At 38.3% G+C, this 22,139-nt stretch overlaps 1 protein-coding gene and 1 long non-coding RNA gene across 2 annotated transcripts; both read left to right on the top strand.

The window, feature by feature from the left end:
* The first annotated feature begins 1,908 nt into the window (after positions 1-1,908).
* LOC134480033 (uncharacterized) lies at positions 1,909-15,383 on the top strand. The gene is made up of 3 exons (XR_010054136.1): positions 1,909-2,187; positions 10,580-10,735; positions 15,322-15,383. It is a non-coding gene; the product is annotated as an uncharacterized LOC134480033 (long non-coding RNA).
* A 347-nt stretch (positions 15,384-15,730) lies between these two features.
* Or8c20 (olfactory receptor family 8 subfamily C member 20) lies at positions 15,731-16,672 on the top strand. The gene has a single exon (NM_001000595.2). It carries the CDS (start codon positions 15,731-15,733, stop codon positions 16,670-16,672), a length of 942 nt encoding a protein of 313 aa, NP_001000595.2.
* Positions 16,673-22,139: the final 5,467 nt, after the last annotated feature.

Below are 22,139 nucleotides of genomic sequence, written 5' to 3' on the forward strand. Positions count from 1 at the left end.
ACTACTGCATATCCAATGTTACAATTGTTTTTGTTGTGCAGGTCTTCCTTAGGCAGCCATATTTTTGAGATTTCATGGGTACGATTCCCTCATATAAAGAAGATAGTATCTCAAGGCCAACATCTGGTCTTTTGCCTCTTGAAACCTTGTCTGCCCTCATCTGTGATGTCCTATGCACCTTAGGTGTCGGAGTTATAGTGTATACATATTTATTAGTGAGGGGGCAACATGTAGTCAGTCTTTCTTTGTATTGTGGTTGGTTTTGGACTTCTTTAATAGTTTCTATCTGCAAACAAAACAAAACAAAACAAAAACCCTGTGGCTTTAATGATTTACCTGTGAGTATAAGGGTGTATATTTGGAATGTATTGACAAATTATACTGGTTTGGAGGAGGTAACAGTAGTCGGTTGTCCTCTATGGTCCGTGGCTTTACCAGCATGATCAGTTGTTTGGCTAGGTTTAAAGTATCAGGCATCAATTCCCTCATGTTATGTAGGACTTAAGACACTTAGAGAGTTGTTGGTTGATGCCATCATTGCACCCTTAGTGGTAGCTTGCTGTCATGGCCATTGTTAGTCATAGGCTTTGTAGCTAGATCTAGCTATGACCCTTGATTGTTTTCTTCCTTGTCAGTTTATAGAAAAATCTCTTAAAGCTAGTCCCCACAAAAACTTCAGTACTAGATATGAGAAGCCTTCTCTTGAGTGATTGTTCAAGAGAGTTGAATAGATTCTTCCCAGTAATTTAGGACATTCTTCTGATCCTTTGTCACCTCTCAGAATTTCATAGCAAGTCCCTATTGCTTCAGATACCCAAACACTGATTTTCAGAATTAGAAGAAATGAGCTGGAAATGAAATTTTATTATTTTAAACTAATACTACAAATTGTTATTTTTAAAATATATTTTATCCATCCAAGAAACCACAGAGTGTTGACTGTTTTCTAAATAAGTTCATCTATGCTTTAACTTTCTGAATCATGTCTGAATTTGTAGAGATGCATTTCCTGTTTAGGGGAATTTATTATCTCTACTTGCATTAAAATTGAAAATAAATATTAAAAATGTTAGAGTGTAAAATCATCAATCCTTTGAGAATTTTTCAGAGTCTTGTAAAAATATTTCTAATTTGTGGTTTTAAACTGTATACTTGTAGTTTTTACATATTTGAAGATGGATTTATATTACCTTTCTTCCCATCATTTTCTTCAAATCCAGCTGATATTGCTGTTCTAACAATGTATCTGAATATAAACAGAGTTACCATTAGATTCATCTGTGGATTATGTACGTGGTTTATTTTTAAAAAATTCTTGCCTATTGAACACAGCATTGCACATAATACTAAAAATACTATTTTTCTTATTATCTGACTAGAATTCTCTTTTACAACAAAAGATTCAATGCCAAAAAGTAAGCCACAGCTGTGAAATATTTCATTGATAAAACATATTTGTGTTCATAGTTTTAGGTTTGGTCATTAACATCAATATGCATATGTCACCATATTAGTACATATTAGTACATAATATTGTGTTCATGTACATTATTAATATCACAAATAAGGAGCAATCAGAAACTTTTTTAATGCGTAAGCTTTATTTTTCAAAATTTTTCCTTTGAAAAAATACCAGAAGTATTGTTCCATGCCATATTTTAAAAGATACTGTTAAATATATCTCTTTCTGTACTGCGGATGTGAAAATGGTTATAAGAATTCCTTAAGAGTCCGCAGTTGATGGTATGTGAACATGTAGGCAGGCCTCTAGTACCCCAGATTTTAAAACAGTGAATCCCATAAAGACCTGGAGGTATAGAAAGCGAATTGTGACAGAACTAGCGGAACTTCTTCAGATTTGTTCCATCATGAGTTCTAAAGTAGGTTTTATGGGCATGGAAGCACTGACAAAGGTGTTCACCGAACAGACATTACTACAAGGCTTTGCTGCCAGAGAGAGAAAAATGCATGTATTTCCATGAAGGAGCAATGTTAGCCTGAAGCACAACATTTCATTGTTTTAATTTTTTAAATTAGTGATGCTTTTTCTGAAGGAAGAAGCTAAGGAGTTTTGCTAAAGACCTTTCATTGAGGCACAGTGATCTTCCATTCTTTCCTTTTTAGCAATTAATTTACTTTGCCTCCAGAGACATTTCACAAGGAGCTACCCCTAGACAAGGATCAAAGGTAATCAATGGCTGCTGAGGATGAGAATTAGTCCACCTCAGGGGGAAAATAACCTTGATAGTCTATCTTATGTTTTTTATTTTTCTAAATAACACCTTTTTTTAACTTTTTTCATTTACTAATAAAATTTTCGTTGAACAGAAAGAGGTAAATGTAGACTGCTGTCTGTAAGCAGTTGAGAGCCGGTGAAAGATAAGGCTAGAACCTGTGATTGGACAGTGAAAAAAGAAGGTGGTTTGAGAGTTTTAGAGTGGGGACAGATGGACAGAGAGGAGGAGGAAGATGAAGAGATGAGATGGAACTTATAGGAGAGGAAGACGAACCTGATCCACGTGTCTTGAAAGAGTCACGGGTAGCTATGGCTATCACAGAAGATCAGTAGAATAATAAAAGCAGTTGCCCCATCTAGGAGTGCAGCTTGGGTTTATGTCAATTGAGTTTTGAATTATTTGTGTGGACATTTCGGTGGTAGAGAATTTACTAATGTAAATTTGACTGATAAATTACAAGCCTCTGAAGTTTTGATTTTACTGAATTAAAGGGATTTGTGACAGCTAGCTGAAGGGGGGCAGGTGGCTAGGAAGATACAGGGAGTTTGACAGCAGGTGAACCAAGGGGAACAGGGAAGACCACGGCTTGCAGCTCCCAATGGGGGAGAGGAGATCATGTTACTGGAGTTTAGCTGGCATTGGTCTGGATTGTTTGTTAATGATTGCATGTAATAATTATCTTATGGAGTCTGGTTAACTCACCTGTGCATTGTCAATTGAGGACAATGACTTTTCTTCCCTTTCAATCTATCAGTTTTCAATAATGATGCATAGACACCTTGGACCCAAGGAGCCTTTCTCCATCCAGCGCCTGAGTGTTAGCAGATCCAGTCTTCTCGAGGACTAGTTGAAACAACAACTTTGCTGCTATTTCATGATTCCAATGGCTCTGTCACATTCTGATGTCATAAAAGACTATATACAAAGCAAAATTCTCAATCATTACAAATGAAGAAAATAAGGTATTATACAATCGGGCAAATATAAAAAATATCTATCTACAACCCCAGCCATACAGAAGGTAAAAATCAGAAACTCAAACCGAAGGAGGTTACCTACAATCATGAAAACACAGGAAATAAATAATCTCAGAGAGGAAAACTCAAAAGAAGGGAAACACAGAAACATACACATGTACCATCACCACCACCATTAACACTACTACCACCACCACCACCACCACCACCACCACCACCACCAACACCAGCAACAACAATATATCAGGAATAAGCAAACATTTGTCATTGATATCTCTCAATATCAATGTCTGTAATACCCCAGTGAAAAGACACATATTAACAGAATATATGTGAAAACAGGATCTGTCCTGCGGCATCCAACAGGCATACCTTAACATCAAAGATGGACATTACCTCAATGTAAAGGGTTGATAAAAGTTGTTCCAGGCAAATTGTCCTAAGAAACAAGCTGATATAACCATTTTAATACCTAACAAAATAGACTTTAAACCACAACTAATTAGAAGTAATAGGGAACAAAACTGCATACTCATCAAAGAAAAAAATCCACCAAGATATTGCAGTTCATAACATCTCTGCCTCAAACACAAGGGCATCAAAATTTGTAAAAGAAACACTACTACAGATTTAATCACATATTTAACAGCATACACCAATAGTGGGAGACTTCAGCATGCTGCTTGCACTAATGAACAGATCATCCACACAAAAACTGAATAGAGAAATGCTGGAGCCAACTGGTCATAAAAAATGGACTTAATAGATATTTAAAGGACATCTACACCAAAAAAAATTCACTGCCTTTCATGAAACTTTCTCCAAATTTGGCCACATATTCAAATAAGTCTTAAAAGATAAAATAAAATTGAAATAATTCCTTGAATCCTACCAGACAACTACAAATTAAAGATGGATATAAACAAGAATAGAGCATAAAGCTGAAAAACTCTTATGAATAATAAAGTGGGTAAAGACTGGGGTAAAGTAATAAAAGACTGTCCAGAATTTAATGATAATAAATACACACCATATTAAAACTTACAGAAAAACAATGAAAGGGGTTATGAGATACTAGTTCATAGCAGTAGTTGCCTGCATATAGAAACTGGAGAAATTTCATACTATCAACCTAATATCACACAGGAAATCTCTAGAACAGAAAAAAGACTTCACATGCAAAAGAAGTAGATAACAAAAATAAATAAATAAACTAACTGCAGGCTAAAATCAATAAAATAGAAACAAAACTAACAATATAAAAGGTCAATAAAACATTTTTTTGAGGAATCGAACTAGACAGACAAGCATTACCAACTAGATAGAAAAACATCCAAACTAACTAAAATATATGGAGAAAATATTCAATTGAACAAAATCATAAATAAAAAGGGGGCATAAGAACAAACTCTAAGAAAATCCAGAAACTCATAAGAACACATTGAAAAAACATATACACTTTGGCGAGGGAGGAGGCAAGGGCACTCGATTTCTCCACTGAGGATCTTGAATGGGTGAGAAGCACATAAAGAAATGTTCAGTATCCTTTGACATCAAGGAAATGCAAAGCAAAACAACCCTGGGATTCCTCTCACCTTGCACCATTCAGAATAGTTAAGACAAAATCTCAGGCGACAGTACATGCTATTGAGGATGTGGAGAAAGAGCACCATTCCACCATTGCTGGTGGGTTTACAAACCGGTATAACCACTCTGGAAATTAATCTGGCGATTCCCTGAAAAATTGGGAATAGTTCAACCTGAAGAACCAGCTGTACTACTCCTGAGAATATACCCAAAAGATGCAACATTATACCAAAAGGACACATGCCCCACCATGTTCATAACAGTCTTATTTGTGATAGCTATAAGCTAAAAAACAACCCAGATGGCCCTCAACTGAAATATGGATACAGAAAACATGATTTATTTACAAATGATATTCAGCTATTAAAAATGAGAACATCATGTCTTTTGCAAGCTAATGGATTAACCTAGAAAATATCATCCTGAGTGAGGTAATTCAGATGCAAAAAGCCATGCATGGTACGTACTTATCCAGGATAAGTGGATATTTACCAAAAAGTACACTATACTTAGGATAAAACCCACTGACTGTAAGAAGTGTAACAAGCAGGAAAGCCCAAGTGAGGATGTTTCAATTCCACTTAGAATTGGAAAAGAAATAATCACAGGAGGCAAAGGGAGAGAGCGATCTGGGTGGGAGAAGGGAGGGAGAAGGGATCACGTTTGGAAGAACAGGAGAGAAACCCAGAGACCCAAGAGAATGAATGGAAATAAGCAGCATGAGGGAGAGTGGAGGGACCCTCTGGAAAGTACCAGAGATCCGGGAGGTGAGAGATTCTCAGGACTCATTGGAGCTAACCATAGCCAAAATGACCAACAATGGGGAGAGGGAACATGAAGAGTCCACCCCGAGTAGATAGACAAGTCTCAAGTGAAGGAGACAGGGCTTCTAACCCAGACTCAAATTTCTGACCCAGAATTGTTTCTGTCTGCAAGAACTGCAAGGACAGAAATGGAGAAGAGACTAAAGGAAAGGTGGTCCAATGACCAGTCCAACTTGGGATCCATCTCGGGAGGAGGGGGAGTGAACCAAGGCCTGACACTATTATTTTATGCTATGATATTCTTACAGATGAAAACCTGGCATGGCCGTCCTCTGAGAGGCCCTACCTGCAGCTGCCTGAGACAGAAGCAGATACTTACACCTAACTATTGGACTAAAGTCATGGATCGCCATGACTTTAAATTAGGGGAAGGATTGAAGAAACTGAAAAGGAGGCAGTCTCAACCAATCCAGACTCCACCAGGAGCATACACAGGCCAGTCTGAGGCCCCTGGCACATATATAACAGATTTGCCTGGTCAGGCCTCAGTAGAAGAATCCTTGAAAGACTTGAGGCCCCAGGGAATAGGGAGGCTTGGTGAAGGGGAAGCACTCCCTAGCAGACAAGGAGGAAGAGGAACAGGATGAGAAACTGTAGGAGAAGGACAGAAAGGGGGCAATGACTGGAATGGAAATAAACACAAGTTTTTAAAAGTATCTTTCTAAATGTTCCTCCACCCTCCAACCCAACCCCCAGCATCTCCATATTTCCTTTCATTCTCCTGGCCCTCTGGGCTTCTCTACTGTTTCTCCCAAAACAATGATCCTGACCCCCTTTTCTTTCTCCTTCCTCTCTCCAGCTCCCATGGTTATCCTAGGTTATCCCTCCCCTGCCTCCTATGATTATTTTGTTTTCTCTTCTAAGTGGGATTGAAATCTCCTTACTTGGGCCTTCCTTCCAGTTAAACTTCTTAAGGTCTATGGGTTGTATCCTGGATATTCTGTGTACATTTTGGCTTATATTTACTTATCAATGAGTGCATACCATGTCTGTCCTTTTGTGTCTGTGATACTCAGGATATTTTCTAGTTCAATACATTTGCCATCAAATTCATGATGTCCTCATTTAGACACCTGAATAGTATTCTGTTGTGTAGGTGAAGCATATTTTCTGTACCCATTCTGTTGAACAGGACATCTGGGTTGCCCCAGTTTCTGAAAATTATAAATAAGGCTGTTATGAACATAGAGGAACAGATGTCCCTGAGGTATTGTGGAGCATCTTTTGGGTATTAGCCTAGGGGTATATAGTTGAGTGTTCAGGTAGAGCTATTCTCAATATTCTTTTTTTTAATTGGATAATTTTTATTTACATTTCAAATGTTATCCCCTTCCTGGGTTTCTTGTTCATAAATCTCCTATCCCATACCCTGTCCCCCTTCTTGTATGATAGTGTTCCTCCACCTAACCACCTATTCCTTCCCACCTCCCCACCCTGATATTCCCCCTACTTGGGGATCTAGCCTTGGCAGGATCAAGGGCTTCTCCTCTCATTGGTGGTCAACAAGGCATTCTTTGTGTATATTAGATATTAGCCCTCTATTGGATGTAGAATAGGCAAAATCTTTTCCTAATCTGTTGGTTGTTATTTAGTTCTAATGACAGTGTCCTCTGCCTTACAGATGCTTTGCAATTTTATGAGGTCCCATTTGTTGATTCTTGATCTTAGAGCATAAGCCACTGGTGTTTTGATCAGGAAATTTTTCCCCTGTCAGGTCCCTCAAAGCAGAAGTGGTGGTCTTACCTCTGCTCCCTGGTGTGTCCTTCTGAGGGCATGAGGAGGGGAGTTAAGAGGGTAATAAGGAAGAAAGAGAGAGAGAGAGAGAGAGAGAGAGAGAGAGAGAGAGAGAGAGAGAGAGAAAGAAGAAGAAGAAGAAGAAGAAGAAGAAGAAGAAGAAGAAGAAGAAGAAGAAGAAGAAGAAGAAGAGGAAGAAGAGGAAGAAGAAGAGGAGGAGGAGGAGGAGGAGGGGGGTGAGGGTGAGGAGGAGGATGAGGAGGAGAAGGAGGAGAGTAGGAGAGGAGTAGAGTATAGACCAACCATGAGCATGTGGAGAGAAGTGGGAGGGGAATGGAGAGAGAAGGGACAAAGGAGTAAGAGAGAGCAAGAGGAAGCAGGAGCAAGAGAGAGTGAGGAGGGGGCAAGCAGCCCATTTTATAGTGTCAGGCATATCTGGCTGTAGCCAGGTAACTGTGGGGGTGGATCTTAGGCAGAATGCTAACATTCCCCCATTTTGGTTTAATTAAAAGAGAAAAATTAGAAGTGATGGTGGAGCAGCGATGGGGTCATTGTGATATCTGACTGCTTCATGCTTGTTTTGGGGTGACGTGTCTCTAGGGAACTGAAAAAAGTGGGAATGGGATATTTGTCTAGTCTTAGAATTGGCTGTTTCCTTGTTCTTCAGAGTCTGTGGAACCATCTGAGGATAGGGCCAAAGGAACAGGTTCAATAGAAGCGTCTGTGTTTGTGAGAGGAAATTGGAACATCTGGAGGTCCCTCCTCTGGAGCTGCCCCAGGTATAGTAAGTGCCTGGATTTGACAAGATGCTGAAACACACAAACACGCCCACCCACACACATACAATACATACATACACACACACACACACACACACACACATACACACATACACACAGGGAGGGAGGGAGGGAGAGAGAGAGAGAGAGAGAGAGAGAGAGCAGATAATAAGTATAGACAAATAAAATTCTTTTCTTAGATGTATATTTGAAACCCAGAGGAATCCTGCCCTCTGAAATAGGTAGTAAGTGGGGACTTTAGACAGATGTACTTATCTGGGTGGAATCGATTTTGTCCATAAGAGGTAGGTTTGAGTAGGTTTCTTGTAGCTTATAAGTTACAAAAGAGATGACAACATGAGTTAACAACATGAACATTCTTTAAGATAAGCTTTTTGTGGAGCAGAAGGAAAAACAATTTGTGATTACAGTTGGATCATATAGTAGAAAGTTTAGCAAGAAAAGGAAATATGAAGCATTTAACCAATAAAAACTAAGTTTAAGTAAGGAAATAACATTACATCTATGAAAGCTTATATCTGAACTGATTGTTAGAAACTGAGTCTCTAGAAGTCTGTTTCTTAATTGTTCAGCTACAGTTACCTTAGCTATCAATGTAGTCACAAATCTGGGGAAGAATAAACCATAATCTAGCAGTCATATATTATTTTTAAAAAATGATAGAGCCTAGTAGTCAGTAGTTCCAGTGGTCTCAGTGGTCTTCAGGGCAACTTGGGCAGGGTCAGTCTAGCTTTCAAGCCCAGAAGATGCAGAGCCTTTCCTCTATGGAATGGAAACATGTGACCCAAGAAATGAGTTACCTTAATTTAGATAAATCATTTGACTCTGAGGGTATCCAGTTTGTCCTCTGTGTTTCTCAGTGGTTATCACAGCACAGTCCAGGCAGACTCTTGAAGCTGTGTTCATATCTTCTGAGACCTTGTGGGTCAAACTGTTAAAGGCTTTGGGAGATTCTGTCTGTCATAATATTAAATATATATTAATAATTACCAGACTTCTGACATATCTGTCATATCTGAGTTATATAACATGTGCCTATTAAATTACACATTTGAGAATGTATATAGTAAATATAGAACATTATAATTCAGTGGCAATAGTAAAAATCATTTACCAAGGTACCAAAGCAAGATAGGAACATTACAGGTTTCGTAAATAGAGTAGGAATAAGTAAACTGTGCCGTGGGTGAGACCATGTCAGGGCAGATTCAGTCTTGTGACACTGAGCAAGCAGGCAAGCTTCCCACTGAGGGACCAGCCACCTGATGGTCTAGTATAAAATAGTTTATTCAGGGCATGGAGAGGATGGAGAGGGGAGTTAAGAGGGTAGTAGGAGAGAGAGAGAGAGAGAGAGAGAGAGAGAGAGAGAGAGAGAGAGAGAGAAGAGTAGAGGAGGAGTATAGAGGCTGGCTATGAGCACTTGGAGAGAATGTGGGAGGGGAATGGTGAGAGAAGGGACAAAGTGGGAAGAGGGTGAGAGCAACAGAGAACAAGAGAGCAAGAGACTGAGTATGGGTCAAGCAGCCCTTATTATAGTGTCAGGCATACCTGTCTATTGCCAGGTGACTGTGGGGGTGGAACTTAGACAGAATGCTAGCATTGTTTGAATTAATTTTATATCTAGTCATTTTGCAAGAATTGTTTATCAGCTGTAGGAGTTTTCTGGTAAAACTTTTGGTGTCACTTATGTACACTATCATATCTTTTGCAAATAGCGATATCATGACTTCTTCCTTTCCAATGTGTATAACCTTGATCTTTTGTTGTCTTGTTGCTCTAGAACTTCAAGTACTATATTGTATAGATAGAGTGGGCAGCCCTGTTTTGTCCCTGATTTGGGTGGGAATGTTTCAAGTTTCTCTCCATTTAACTTGATATTGGCTGTTGCTTTTATTATGTGTAGGTAAATACCATGAACTCCTGATCTCTCCAAAACTTTTAACATGAATAGGTGAGAAAGAGAAAAGGGTGGCAATATCAGGTATAAGGGAAGACAATAGAGAATCCTAGTGGGTCAGGAGAGGATGAATAGAAATATGCAGCTGCCCGGGTGGAGGGGTCAGGGAAAATGCTGGGGGGGCCAGCCTCAGCAGGGGTCTTCTTTCTTGTTTAATTCTTCTTGAGGCAGGGGAGGGGGAATAGTGTGGGCTTTGTCTTACAAGATTTGGGGGTAAGACTGTTTTACCGATATATTTAGGGTTGCTGTATAATAAAAAGTTTACTTATTTAAGTCTAAGTTACTATGCTACTGTAGGTGATTTACTTAACTATGTCTGTGTTACTATGATACTGTAGCTGACTGGCCTTCTGTGTTCCTCTGAGGCCAGAAACTGCAGTCTCTGACACTTAGCACCTCATTCTAAAACAGCAGGAGATAAAGTAAAGGATTAATTGCTAGAGCCTTTTTCCCTTTTGTCCAGATGCTTCTTACTTTTGGGGCTAGGGGGAAGTTTGGAGCAAAAACCTTCTATTGAACCTGTGGAATGTGCAAACTGAGCAGACAAAACTATCTCAGAAAACATCAGGTGTCTGGGACTTCCCATAAACTTGAGGCCTGCGAGTTTCACAAGATTTTGGTGAGTAAACACCCTATTCAAGAAGTGTCCCAACCACGGTAAGGGCGGGACTCTCCCCCACCCCTTTTGTGTACCAAAGATGTCTCCTCACCAATGGACTCCAATGAATTCAAAGGAAAATAGGCGATCACCAATTAATTCAAAGGTAATAAGCCCTGCCAATGAGAAATAACCAATTCATGCTGTAACCTAAAGCCTATACCCTGAAAAAGTATAAAAAGTGTGCGCCTTTGTTCTTCATTGTTGCCTCTGCCCCAATTGCAGAACGACCACAGGGCACTGGATCTATAAACCTCTTGCTTTTTGCATCGCGTTTCTGTGTCTCTGTGAGTGGGACATCCTGAACGTAGGGCTCAGGGGCTTCTCGAGTCTTACAAATCAAGAGAAGAGAATAGTGTTTGCACTAGGAAAAACTTTTACATAGGCAAGTATGCACATATTCACATAAGTTCATATACAGATTCATGAATGTGCATTATTTATACATTTCCACTCAGACCAGTTGGCCTTGCTTGCTTGCATTCTCACAATTACATTTTACACACACACACACACACACACACACACACACAGACACACACACAGACACACACACAGATGCATACATTCTCAGGCTTACATACTTACACACATGTTTATACTTACATATGCATATGGAACAAAAGACCAAGCACCAGTGCAGAAAGAACTCATTTATTCTGGATGAAAAATGAGGTCCAATCTTTATCGTAAAGAGAATGTAAAAGCTTCTACACTTTCAGTGCTAAATGAATTAAATCCAAGTTTTTGAGGAAAAAGCTTGTTCCTTTTAATAAGGCCTTGTTATTAAGCAAGGACTTGTTCTGTCCCATGATAAGGAGAAGCCTGCCTGCTCCTTCTGCTCTCTGCAGCTTCTTCTTTTTATCTCTTTCCCTCTGCATTCTGCACATTGCTCTCTTAGTAGTTTATGTTATCTACAGCTTCTAAGTTATTCCACTCTGTATTCTCCTTCTAATCTTGCTCTCTCTTTCTGTTCTGATGTCAGAAATGCTCTTACTCTCAATGCCTTTTCTCCCAAAGCTGTGCCTATGCTTCTAAGTTCTTGAGTTCAGTTCTGTCTAAAACGTGTTCTGTCTAAAATCTTCTCCTCAGCTAAGTTCTTCTGTTAGCTCGGTTCTTCTTAGCTTACTTCTGACTCTTCTTTTTGTCCTCAGCACTTAAACAACTTTCAGAATATATGACTACATGTTAAAAAGTTCATCACAAGTTTACATAAAAAAATCAAATCATAAATTGAAATAGAAGTGCACAACAGAGGATGTTGACATGCCTATCCATTAGGAGTAATAACCTGGCTAAACGTCCATCACCTGTCACAGCTCTACAGGTTCATTGAAGGTTTAAAGCTATAACTATGTTATTAGTGAAGTTTTGGATAAATAAACCTAGTTAATATTATCTTCCATCCTAGAACCTGTAATAAATCATTATTTTCCTTTTTATGACCTTTGGATTTTTGCAATCTCTTGGAATGTGCTCTGAGTAGGAGACAGTCTGGTTACTATCTAAGAGCAATTAACTGCTGTGACTTGGGAGACTGGCAGAGTTCTCATTGCAGTTTTGACTATCAGAAAAAGACCTAATAGCAGTCCCACTATAAAAGAGCTTAATAATCATTTTTATAATATTAGCAATTCTTATAGGATTATCATTAAGGCTTAAGAAATAATTTATTTGTCTATATAGCATCAGTACAAATCAGCACATCTCTGTGGATCTGCAGAGATCTGCTGCAAAGGGATGGGCTATTACTTAATGATTGTTACATATGTTTAATAATAACAGGAAAAGCATATTAATAGCAGGAATCTTTCCTAAATGAATTACCTTAGAGTCTTGTTAAATCAGGATGAACCTGTCACAAATTATATAGTAATCCCAAGCAGGACATCTCAGGGAGATCACCCGCTAGTTATTAGCTTGTCCCATTATGGCTCCTGACAGAAAATCTATAGAAATTCCCAGAGACCTGGGATATAAGAGACTCCTAGAACTCAATGGGGTGATCTTAGCCAAAATGCCCAACAACGGGGAGATGGAACCTGAAGAGACCACTTCCTGTAATTAGACAGGGGCCCCAGTGAAGGGATGGGGACACCAACCCACCTTCAACATTTTTGATCCAGAATCACTCCTGTCTAACAGATATGCAGGGGAAAAATGGAGTAAAGATTGAAGAAAAGGCTGTACAGTGATGGGCCCAACATGGTATCCATTCAATGAGCAGACAACAAATCCTGATACTATTACTGATTCTATGTTGTGCTTGCGAGAGGTTTCCTGCTGCAGTAGATGGAAATTCTGAGATTCACAGTCAGTCATTCATTACTCATAGAGTTAGATGTTGAACACATACTTCTCAATGGTATACTTCATTAAACCTCCTCCCTTAGCTCTCAGGGAAACCCATGGAAGCAGAGCAAGACAGAGTGTAAGAACTAAACACAATGCAGGACTACAAGAGAACAGAGCCCCCTGTGTCTATTGAGCAAATCTCATATGAAGTAAAAGAGAATCAAGCAGCAAGCAGAAGGACAACACTGATTCACCTCAAGCTCTGTGCATATTCTATATTTCAGTTTAGTGTTTTTATGAGACCCTTGAGTGTGTAAATGAGTGGATCACTGATTCTTGTGATTTTTCTTTGGACTGTTTTTCTACTGTTGACTTTTTTTGTTTGTTGGTTATGTCTTAGAAGTCTGTTTGTTTCCAATAAAATAAAAAAAAGGAGTGGATCGAGATGGGAGAGGAGGAGAGGGGAGAGGAGGAACTGGGAAGAGGAGAGGGAAGCGAAACTATAATGTGGATATATCAAGAAATGTATTCAATACACTACAAATTCTACAGAAAATTAAAATTAATAAGTAAGTTAGGGCTGGGGACATAGTTCAATGAGAAAGAGCACTTGCTTCACAAGTGGTTTGTTGGACCACAGTACCCAAGTAAAAAGTACATGTGAATGTTCATATAAAACAAGTTAAATGCATAAATAATTTATGTCATAATATCATTTAGATCAAATATAAAATATCATCTCTGATTTAAGTTAAGGTTGAGTAGAAATGTCTTCATCTCAACAACAGATGATAAGTAGATGAGAGAGAGAGAGAGAGAGAGAGAGAGAGAGAGAGAGAGAGAGAGAGAGGAGGGAGAGAGCCCGATAATAATGCAAAGTATTTATATACAAAAGGTGACCCTTTGATTTTTTTTCGGAGCCGGGGACTGAACCCAGGGCCTTGAGCTTGCTAGGCAAGCGCTCTACCACTGAGCTAAATCCCCAACCCTGACCCTTTGATTTTTTTAATGATTAATGTTTTAACAAATTATTTAAAGTCATGGCATGGTAATTCTTTTAGATTAAATTTGTTTTAATTTATCATCTCTTAGTAGTTCTCAACTTCAAACTAATCATCCTAATGGCACCCATGCTTTCACCTAATTTTCTCAGCCATGTAGCACTCATAGAATGTCTTAAAATTATCACAGAAATCCTTTTGATGGCAACATGTGCATGTGATGATGGGAGGTGATATTAACATGGAGGGAGTGTTTCCAAAGTGGCTGTTTTTGCTCCATTATTAGTATGGTCCCACAATATGATACCTACTTCAAATATCAACAATGCCAAACTTGAGTAATGACTTATCTGAATAAGAATAATGATAAATAATAAGCATAATGAAGGGTGACTAACACTTATCAGCCCCAATATTCATACATTTAGGAGAGTACAGACACATTTGTGAATCATTTCATTGAATTACACAGTAAGACAGCTTTTTTATTTAACAGTATTTCCATATTTTTTTGCAGTGGTAAATGTGAACCACAGATTTTATATTCTAGAAAAGAATTCTACAATGATATAAAACATAATTTTTATGAATATCTTTTACAACTATATATAAACAAGCGTCAGAGAGATCTGCAGTTTTGTAGTTACAGAGTAGGAAATCTGGATTTAAATTTATACTGACTTGAAATCTTCCTTGTATTAAGTTTTTGTACAATGTTACTCAGTGGTCTAATGTTTATTACTTTAATCATAGAAAAATTACAAATGGCAAGTGGGTATGTCCCTGGACATTAGACTTTCAGAGTTGTGAGAAGTATAATGAGTAGAACATGAAAGGAGGCCAGTAACAACTCTGCCCTGAGGCTCCAGTACTCCTGCTGGGAAATTATACTATCTCTAAACATCCAACACTAGTTATCACACTGGATGCACACACAAACTCAGTGACATCTACTCTGTAGGGCTCATCCAATGTGGGAAGAAATCCCACAGGAGAGAGAATAATTTCATGGCCTGCCAAAGAATTTTCTCAGAAATCCTGGTCTTATGATACAAACTCTCATTTAACTCGTGTGATGTTTGAGAGATTCATACAAGATAATTATTTCCCTTCCTTTACATGAAAATAAAATTGTGGTGTATTCTCAAATATAGATCATGTTCCTTCTCATTATACTACTCCTAGCATGACAGAGGCATGTCTATACTAATGATTATAACCTGCTTCATTGTTACCTCAAACCGTCTCTAGACAGTGAAAAGGAAAACCATCATGTGTTTTGATAGCAGAGAAGATACAGAAAATCAAGGTGAGCAGTAAATAATCCATGCTTTCTCAATTTCTCTTCAAACCTCTGTGGGTTAGTTACATGTTACAGTTTTTCAGTAATTCCTAGGAATGTCTAGGAAAACCAAGGGAAGTAATGTTCAGAGACATTGGGGTTCTGTGTGCATTTTTTTCTGGATGCATGGAGATAAAATAGGTGTGAGGAAAGGGGAAATGTTTGAGGCAAAAATGTGAATAGTAGTGCTATTTGTATGATTTGCTTGTATTCACTAAGCACCAAATTTAGTAGGCAGGAACTCCAGTTCTCACTCTGGGATCAATGATGGGACACTTATTAATTATGTCTATTCTCTTATTATTACAGATGCAAGTCATGAAGCAAACAATTATAGCAAATAACTCTTCAGTGACTGAGTTCATTCTTATGGGGTTAACAGTTCAACGAGAGCTCCAGGTGCCCCTGTTTGTCCTCTTCTTGTTAAACTACACGGCCACTGTGGTGGGAAACCTGAGCTTAATGAATCTCATTTGCCTAAATTCACACCTACACACTCCCATGTACTTTTTCATCTTCAATCTGTCCTGCGTTGACTTTTGTTATTCATTTGTTTGTAACCCCACAATGTTGAGGAGTTTTATTTCAGAGGAGAACACCATCTCCTATGCTGGATGCATGAGTCAGCTCTTTTTATTCTGCTTTTTTGCCAACTCTGAATCTTATTTGCTGACAGCCATGGCCTATGATCGATATGTGGCCATCTGTCATCCCCTCCAGTATACAAGTGTCATGTCCCCTATGATCTGCGGACTCTTGGCTTTTGGTTCTTACTTCATGGGTTTTGCTGGGGCCATGACTCACACTGGGTTTATGATCAGGCTCAGTTTTTGTAATTCTAACATCATCAACCATTACATGTGTGACATCTTCCCTCTCCTTTGGATTTCCTGCAGTAACACCTATGTCAATGAGCTTGTGAGCTCTGCTGTGGTTGGAACTATTATCATTTTATCTACCGTCATTATCTTTGTCTCATATGCTATGATTCTTTCCAATATCCTTCATATGTCATCAAGTAAGGGTTGGTCCAAAGCCTTGGGCACTTGTGGGTCTCACATCATAACTGTCAGTCTTTTCTATGGATCCGGACTGCTTGCTTATGTCAAGCCATCCTCTGCCGAGACTGTGGGCCAGGGGAAATTTTTCTCAGTATTTTATACTCTTGTGGTACCCACGCTGAATCCTCTCATTTACAGCCTCAGGAACAAGGATGTCAAACTTGCTGTGAAGAAAACAATGAAAAGAATCACAAGCTAGTGAACAGTTGTGCTTCTATATTCCTGTCCTACCGCATTGCTTTATCCTCTCTGTCTTTTCATTACATTCTTCTCTTCTATTTTCTTTAATCTCTCTTTAGAATCTGGAAAACATTTCCACTGTAATCTCTTTCTTCCTGCTACTATGAAATGTAAACTTGTGTCTAATTTTTTCTGTCAGAGTTGTTTTCACTTTCATATGGCTCCAGATCAAGACCCTGTTCCCCTGCTTTTTCTTTTCTTAAAAATAACAGTGCCTCTGTTTTTTTTATATGCCTGATCTCAAAAGAAATTCATGAACTGTCATCTTTATGTTCTCTCTCTCTCTCTCTCTCTCTCTCTCTCCTTTCTTTCTTTCTTTCTTTCTTCCTTTTCCTTTCTTGCCTTTCTTTGACAAGTTTGGTTTTCCTTGCTTGTTTATTTCCTTAGATAACAGTCAGTTTCATTAACTAAGTTGCTTAGATGAGATAAAAGAGGACAAAAATGTACATATGGTGTAGCTTTCAATTTTTCAAGATTATTTTGTGTCCTTTAGAGAGGTTTTGTTATTCCAGACCTTTAGTCTCACATTTATAATGAAACTCTGTATTTTACTCAAATAATATTTGATTCTTTCAAGACTCTCACGAGGTTATCAGCCTAGTTCACCAAAACCATTTTGATAATACACAAACAATTTGATTGCCTTGTTGAATCCAGCTGAAATTGTCACTGTCTTTCTGTGATATATTGATTGTCCAATGACTATTCTCTAAATGAATAATTACATTCCTCGGAATAGAACACAGGGCAATTTATTTCCTCTGTTCTTTATATACAAAATATGCAGTTTTGTAAGAACAATATATTTGTTTCTTATAAAAACCAAACCATGACTTCACTTAAGGTTTTGGAATATAGTGTATGCATACTTTTATGAGTTTATTTCTCAAGGCCAAGAGTAATACGTATATCTAAATTATTATTTCTATAGGAATCTGGACAAGGAAATAGTTATATAACTCTTTAAGGACACATAGCTTATGAATCAAAAACTAGGATCTCACCCATTTTATATAGGTGAAGAAATGCCAAGGCAGATGATTGTGAAAAAAACCAACAGACCTTCTGTAAAGTTATTTCATAATGATTTCCAAAGTTGACTTTCTGTCAGAAAATAGACTCAGCCATGATGCTGGGTTATAGAGATGATGAAAAGTTTAGGATAAGTTTTAAAAATGAAACTGTTCTTACACTGAACATAGTTTTTTAAAAAGATTTATTTATTTATTTTATGTCTTAATACACTGTAGCTGTCTTCAGCTACATCAGAAGAGGACATCAGATCCCAGTACAGATGGTTGTGAGCCACCATGCAGTTACTAGGAATTGAACTCAGAACCTCTAGAAGAGGGACAGCCAATGCTTTTAGCCACTGAGCCATCTCTCCAGCCTTACAGTGAACCTATTTAAGCGGCACAGGCATGGGACACAGAGTAATATTTTTATTCTCTTTTATGATTAGGGATCCTAATTCTAGGATGGTGAGACTGAGGGAGATTGAATAAGCTTTTACAAGGAGTCACGTTCTCTAAGTTAAAAATATATTTAAGTAGCCTAATTCATGTGACATATTTGTTTGTAGAGAAAAATGACTTAGCAAGGTACCCACAAAGCAGTTAAATATAGTGTGCAATACGTTCTTTTGGGTGTGTTAACAGGAGCAGAATCAGTTCAAAACACATGACCTTTCGACTTTTTCTGGGGTTGCAAGTATATACTACTTTTAGTTATTCTACTTAGGATATCAACAATAGAACAAAGAAACACTTGAACACAAGTCAAGCTGGTAAAACAATGAATTTGTTGGGGTTGCTCACAGGAGTGAGGATGATGGGACATTGACAGGGATATGAGAGACTCAGATAGAGCTGCTTCGCTGATCATCCCTGGCCTCATGAACAATGGCTCACTAAATGCCCGAAACTAGCAAGCAGTCAACTCTACATAGAGCGTTTTTCCTTCAGAGATCACTTACGAGTAACTTTTTCTTGTGGCAGTGAATTGTGAGTATTGTGAGCATCCTGAATATTAGCAGCATTGTCTTTTCCCCCAGGAGAGATTGTTTCACTTTGGAGGAAATATTATAAAAAAGAGTGGTTATGTGTGCTCTGCTGAACATTTAAACTGTGATTCTTTTATTTATGTTGACCATGATATTTGAAAAGATCTTAAACACTTGTTTGAAAATATAGTCTGAAAAATCACTATACCAGTTAAATCTTCAAATCAGTCTTATTAAAATTATTTGTGCTAGAGTTAAGCATTTATATTTATTATAATATTAATATGACTAACAAATGTGCTTAAAGTCAATGTCTCAAGAATATTCTATTTTCTGACATGGTACTTCTCACCTGTCTCCTGAATGGAGGTGAATAGCACTGGTGGATGAGAACTGGGAGTAGCCACTAGAAAGTCCCAGAGGCCAGGGTACAAGAGATTCCCAGGATACATTAGGGATGACATTAGCCAAAATTTCCAACAAAGGGGAGATAGAACCTGTAGAGACCATATAGAGTGGTTGGGGATGGCTCACAGTTGAGGGATGAGGCCACCCACACAACTCAATAGTTTTAATCCAGAATTGCTCCTGCCTAAAAGAAATACAAGGATGCAGAGACTGAAGGAAAGGCCATCCAGAGTCTCCCCTCCTGGGATTCATCCTGTATCCAGACCAAACACAGACACTATTGCAGATGCCAAGAAGTTTATGCTGACAGGAGCCTGATTTAGCTAACTCCTGAGAGGCTCTGCCAGAGCCTGACCAATAGAGATGTGAAAAAGTTGTGAAAAATGGTTTGAAATCTACTTACATACAAATACTTTAGTAGACATGCAGACTTTCTTAAGCCCCAGAGTCAGGTACGTAAAACCCAAACCTAAAATGTACTTGAACAAAAAGTAAATGTTTCGTTTACAGTTCAAGAAATGAAATGTCAATATGGAGTCTTTTCTCATGAACAGCACAGCCTGGTGGAATGCAAATAATAATAAAGTATGACTCAGTTCAGTGAAGTAAATGGACTTACTTACTTCTGTGATTTGCATATATTTATAGTTAGTCTTCATACAAGTGTGTGGACACACAAGGTGTGCACGTACATGTGTGTGTGTATATAGATGCAGAAGTAGAAGTAGGTGTAGAAGTCAGGAGACTTTCACCATCATTATCCATGTATTCTTTGAGTCTCCCAGTTGACATCTGAGCTCAGCAAAATAGCAAGTCTACATGTTAAGCTTGCTCCTAAGATATCCTGCCTCTGCTTTCTGAGTGGCACCTATAGGCAAATCAAGGTACCCATCTGGAAATTATGTGGATTCTCAGATTTGTTCTCCATTTATGATTCTTACATGGCAATTACTTTATCCATTAACCTATCATCTCAGTATAGAGGTTTATTTTACAATTTTAATTACCTTTATTGATCTGGAACATGAAATAATCAATTATTTAAATCAACTCCAAATTCAACAATATTTATGACTACAATTTTTAGCCACAAACTTACATAAAAACTGAACCTTAGTAAACTCCTCTTTCTTGGAAGGAATGTTTCAATTCAAAAGAAACATGTACAAAAAATTGAAATACCATACTTAGCATACAGATACAACCTGTTTGCTCTAAGTGTAACATTGATCTCAGGGTAACAAAGTCTGCTTTCCTGTCATTTAGAATAACATGACTACAGATGTGCTGCACAATACAATTCGTTACACCAGGTTACCATCGGGACAATGCTCTGTGAAACTTATCTGTGTTCATGACAGGGCCCATTTTTATATAATGTATAAATCTTGTAAGCTGGATCTGGAAGAGATATTTATTTTCAATTAAAATATAATTATACTATTGCCCCTTTTCTCCTTCTTTTAGCTTCTCCCCAATTCTCAATGCACTCTTAAATTAATGGCCTCTTTTTATTATATACATACATAATATTTATATCTGTTCATATCTATATCTACTTAATCTATCATCAAGCATAAATACATATACAAATATACATTGTGTGTGTGTGTGTGTGTGTGTGTGAGAGAGAGAGAGAGAGAGAGAGAGAGAGAGAGAGAGAGAGAGAGATGTCTATGTCTATCCTGGTGATTTTGTTTAGTGCTGCTTGACTGAATAATTTCAGGGTATATGACTTGGTATTTGGCAACTAGTAAGACAATTTATTGCTGGAGAAAACGAATTCTTTTTTACTGTAAGCATTAATTTGTCTAGATGTGGTGCCTATGAAATTTCCCCTCCACGTTTGCCTGTCTACTAAGAGGCTGTTTTACTTGTTCAGGTCTTGTTTAGGCATAAGTATTGTTGAAATATTGTGAGCATGTCATATCTAGTCAACTCAGTCTTACAAAAGACTTCCCAACACTCTGTCTCATAGTCTTACTGTTCCCATTTTTCTGGTGTTCCCTAAGGCTTAGGTGCAGGAATTGGGTTGCAGATTAATAAATTGGGACTCAGAACTAAAGGTCAATTGTTCTCTACAATTTTACCACTCGTAGTGTTCTTCACTTATTACAAAGAGAAGCTTCATTGATTGGTGCTGCAAGGCATACATATTGGTTTGGTACAAGGATAAGTATTTAGAACGGAGGTAAGAATAATTATGCTGTTTTAATAAAGTGGTGATTGTATGTTCTGCTTTAGAATCCATAACCTCACTAGCTCTGCTGATTGGCTTGGTTTTCAGTATCAGGCATTATATCCTTCTATTGAGCTGACCTTAATCCATTTAGAGAGCTGCTTCTTATTTCTTAGATATGAGTGATACTTCTTTTTTTTTTTTTTTTTTTGGTTCTTTTTTTCGGAGCTGGGGACCGAACCCAGGGCCTTGCGCTTCCTAGGCAAGCGCTCTACCACTGAGCTAAATCCCCAACCCCGAGTGATACTTCTTTTTTTTTTTTTCTTTTCTTTTTGCTTTTATTTATTTATTTTTTTTTATTAACTTGAGTATTTCTTATATACATTTCGAGTGTTATTCCCTTTCCCGGTTTCCGGGCAAACATCCCCCTCCCCCCTCCCCTTCCTTATGGGTGTTCCCCTCCCAACCCTCCCCCCATTGCCGCCCTCCCCCCATAGACTAGTTCACTGGGGGTTCAGTCTTAGCAGGACCCAGGGCTTCCCCTTCCACTGGTGCTCTTACTAGGATATTCATTGCTACCTATGGGGTCAGAGTCCAGGGTCAGTCCATGTATAGTCTTTAGGTAGTGGCTCAGTCCCTGGAAGCTCTGGTTTCTTGGCATTGTTGTACTTTTGGGGTCTCGAGCCCCTTCAAGCTCTTCCAGTTCTTTCTCTGATTCCTTCAATAGGGGACCTATTCTCAGTTCAGTGGTTTGCTGCTGGCATTCGCCTCTATATTTGCTGTATTCTGGCTGTGTCTCTCAGGAGCGATACTTCTTATCTTTAGGAGTGTCTTACC

Source organism: Rattus norvegicus, chromosome 8 (genome assembly GCF_036323735.1).
Source record: "Rattus norvegicus strain BN/NHsdMcwi chromosome 8, GRCr8, whole genome shotgun sequence".
NCBI classification, from domain to species: Eukaryota; Metazoa; Chordata; class Mammalia; order Rodentia; family Muridae; genus Rattus; species Rattus norvegicus.